General features: G+C 43.3%; 1 protein-coding gene across 4 annotated transcripts in view; it reads right to left on the bottom strand.

Moving 5' to 3' along the window:
* LYPLA1 (lysophospholipase I) overlaps positions 1-4,207 on the bottom strand; it is a 26,137-nt gene that overhangs the window by 5,381 nt on the left and 16,549 nt on the right. For all 4 annotated transcript variants that reach the window (XM_018567291.1, XM_018567290.1, XM_018567289.1 and 1 more), the window contains one exon: positions 1,061-1,131. In XM_018567291.1, the coding sequence (XP_018422793.1) occupies positions 1,061-1,131 (71 nt within the window). The remainder of the gene's footprint in view (positions 1-1,060; positions 1,132-4,207) is intronic.

Raw genomic sequence — 4,207 nt, 5'->3', positions numbered from 1 at the left:
ATAGTGGTATTAGCGGGTGAGTATCTACAGCATTCTCCTTGTCTGCATCATTGGTATTCATACTCTGACATTGTACATTAAATCAGTATCTTGACAAGCACTGAGATTAAACCCTTCGCTGCCACAGTTTTTTGCACATGTTATATTCCACAGTTTAGGCCTGAAAATTACTTAAAACACCCTTAAAATGGTGGCAGTTTTTATGTCGCATGATATTAGCACAACCCTATCAAACCCAAAATCTCAGTCAAAATGACACTCAATTTTAGTGCACAAAAACACAATACCCAATTTGTTTGTAAAATATAAAAGATGGGCTCGTGTCAAATAAAAAGGTACACAACATGCCAAGCCTAAAAATTGTGTGCTCATGTGAAGCAGCAAAAAAAAAAAACCTGGTACCACAAATTGTCCATAGGCAACACTTAAAAGTCTGTAAAGGTCATACGCTTAGAGTCCATAAATATTGACCCTGGAATTATTGCTCCGGCGTACGTGGCGATACCAAACATGTGGGACACAATTGTCATACATAGGTGCACCCGACACGTGCTTGCGTTGGGTGCATGTATGCAGGGACGAATTCCCAGGCAGATTTTGGAAAACGGAAATACCTCCACTAATCTGCCCACTATCTTCCCCCCACCGCTCTTACCTTTGAGCGAATGCTCCTTCTCTCCACAGCTGCCTGTCCTACTATCCATACACACCAGGGCAGCTCTGCGCTCAATATTTTAAATTGTGAGCACTCATTGGTCAGTGTGGTCACCCAAGTGGGGCAGATTGATAGGGGTAATTCACCTAGGAAAGTGGAATTTCTTAAAATGTGCCTGAAATCGCTGCCTGTGTAAAGCGAATAGTCGTCTTTACACACGTACACAGACTCCTGGTAGCTGTAGTGTTTTGCAGGGGCCCGCTGCTGCCAATGTGGCAGCGAAGGGGTTACAAGATGCCCTATAAACGCTTGTTTTTCTAGGAAATATACAACAGATGAATTCTATATAAAGAATGTCTACAAAGTACGTCTGAGAAAGCAGTGAAATAACTGAGAAATGCATACTGTTCTCTGCAGCCTGCTTAATGCCAGCATCATCCTCCTGAGCATCTGGAGACAATCCAATTATGTCAAACCTAAAAACATAATAAGCACAGGTCATTAAGGAAATATGCCTCGGGTATTAAATTGCATTTGTGTAAAATATGGAACTGGTTTATCAAAATAGTTCCTGACATAGCAAACATCTTAACTAAAAGCTACAATAACATTACCATGCAGCATTGTTCTACTCTTAAAGCCTTAAGGAACCATTCATTTATGTTGTTACCAGACAACGCTAAGCCTGCTTTGCCCTGTGGACACGATTAATTTTTAATTACAATGTCACTTAACAATTAATTAGAGGGAAGAAGATATAGTTAAAGTCTCATGACAGGGCTACAAGAGGGAGGACAAATGCTAGCAGGGAGTTCTAAAACATTTCATAAACAGCATGTCTAAAGTCTATTTTTCCAGAAACTGCGGTGAAAGTGGTATAAAGAACAGGGCCCCCCAATGTTGTCATTGTAAGGGAATATCAGAAACAAGGGTATGTTCACAAAGCTGTTGTCTCCCCATTTCTACACTATCATATTTCTTAGACAATCAAAAAGGAAGAAAAGCCTTGGACTCTGGGATCTGCAGATATACAACTTTCTATAAGGACAAATCCCTTGTCCACAAAACACCCAGATGACACAGGAAACCCCTAACAATACTTGGTTCCTTCTGGCACTGTATGGACAAGAGACAGGTATTGGTTGCTGTGTATTTCCTCTGCTTTTAAAACAAGACGTTTCCTGAGAGACACAAGGAAGATGCCATTGCTGACTGCAAATTATGTAAATGCTGTTTGTCTGGCTGTCATGCCCACCCACTTGTTTCATGAATATGAAGATAAACTTCATAAACCTCACTAACTTGCATACTTGTTCCAGGTCAGGGGCTACAAAAGTCATGAATAGGGTGAGGCAGCATAACAAGCAGACAAATAGCATCTTCATACCGAGGACAGCAAAAGCAGCCCCCAAATTTCTCTTGGGAGAGATTTACTCCAAATAGCAGAGGGGTAATCGTGGAAGTCAAGCCAAGGAAATAAGATCAAATGGCATAGCTTCTAATTTTACTAAACTTGGCGACAAGTTTGTTTTTTCAGAAGCTATTAAAAAAGGTAATTTCACTTTCTTGAAATGACCTCCACAAATCTGCCCCCTCTCCCCACCACTAGTCATAACTTTGGGGGGGGGGGAATGCCATTCCCCACCTTGGCAGCTGGGATACAGTCCATACACTGTGCTGCGGCCCTGCACTGAGCATTTTGAATAGTGCTTGCAAATGGCCCTCTTCAGTAGCTCCCATGTCAGGGCACACAGGTACAGGCACCACATGGAGCTTATCTATGCTCCCTTGTTACAGATCCACAACATAAAAACACAGATTATCTCCACATTCAATAAAACATTTTATTTTTCTGCAGATATGAACATCAAAGTCCTGCCTAGGGACTCCCCATCCTCATTTAAACTGATGACAGAGAGATGATTTAGCTCCCATATCAGATGAAACCTAAGAGAGAAGGGAGGCCTCAGGCTAGGTTCACACCTAGGCGATTCAGATGCCGAGCTGTTTTTACTCATTTTCAATGGCGCGACTGTTCATTGAAAACCGCGCGGGTTTTCAATGCATAGAAATGTCTATGGGACCCAAACTGCTCAACAACCGGCCGAAAATCGCTCCTGTGTTTTGTGCGATATCACGCGACCCAATCCGCGCGATAAATTGCCTAGGTGTGAACCTAGCCTTAGGAAGGGCTTCAGTGTTTAGATCTCTGGAAAAATAATGTTGTTTCAAAGAATCAATCTCTACCCAAAACAAATGTTTCCATTTGGTTGGGAAAGGGTGGAGTATCACTTTAGCTAAGGCAGGGGTGCCCACAAGGTCGATCGCGTAGCTATCACTGGTAGATCGCCATGTCCTCTCCTCCCGCCGCTTCTCTGGATTCCCGCTGCTCTCCCCAGCGGGGATCCGAGAAGACGTGAAGGAACCGGCGGCGGGGGAGGGCGGAGGACGGAGCCGCTGTCACTATAACGCAGAGCAGTTTGCGAGGGGCATGCCTGCGCAGCCCACGCCCCTCCCGCCCCTGAATGCAGGTGTTTTTTCGTTGGTAGATCTCAATGAGCTTGTCATTTGAAAAGTAGATCTCCAGACGGAAAATAGTGGGCGCCCCTGAGCTAAGGGATTTGTTACAGCAGGTTCTTTATTTTTGGTTTTCTTTTTAAGAATAAAGAAGATGGCATAAGGCTCTGGTGCCCAACCTGCGACCCAAGAGCCACATGCAGCCCTTTGATGTTTAAAGTGCCGACCTTGGGCCCCAGTAGAGGGAACGTTTATTTGTAAATGGGCTTTCAATAAAAGCAATTTTTTTTTGTTTTATGTAACATGTCTCTAGTCTAGGGGTGGACAAATACAAACTTCAGGAGCCAGCTCCATTGACAACTAGAGCAAACCTGTAAAGTTAGGTGCCAGCTGTACTCTAACCACTTCCGGGCCGCAACACGTACATATACGGCGGCCTGCAGATGTGGATAAACCAAGAAGCAGCAGCCGTGTTCTTGGTGTCATCTGCTTTCAGAAAATATATAACTGTTTGGGGGTTTAAAGCGGTTTTCTAGCCAAAAAAATCATATTTTATCGTGTGTGTAAATAGTAAGAAATTGCTCCGGACAGCAAGTGGTTAGGGAGCATTGTCTACCTGGCACCTGGGATTTGTTCAACACTGCCCTGTAGTAGTCTCTTGCTATTTCTTCTAGGATGTTATCAGTCTACAAGTCTTCTGGAGCATTAAAATACAATAAATATTATACGTGGCCCTTTGGAGGCATCAGGGGCCACCCTAGAGGCCACCTATACCTTGTAGGTTGACAGCCACAGGCATAAGGAAATGCTGTCACCTGAATTGTTTACAAGTTTGAAAATATGGAGTGACTAAACACAAAACATAGAAGTGCTGACTTGACAGTCTCTGTAACCAGTTCTGCAAATACTCCGTGACCAAGCCCATTTCTCAAATTCCTGGTTTGCTCTTTTACATAAACCAACATTGGCTCGGTCTGCCTTTTGCAGAATAAAAAAAAAAAAAAAAAAAAAGTGATCCACGCTTTTTCAACGGAT

This window comes from Nanorana parkeri, unplaced genomic scaffold, assembly GCF_000935625.1.
Source record: "Nanorana parkeri isolate BGI_ZX_2015 unplaced genomic scaffold, ASM93562v1 scaffold1027, whole genome shotgun sequence".
NCBI lineage: Eukaryota > Metazoa > Chordata > Amphibia > Anura > Dicroglossidae > Nanorana > Nanorana parkeri.
The sequence above is the reverse complement of the archived record's forward strand: the minus strand, read 5'-3'. Positions and strand labels throughout refer to the sequence as shown.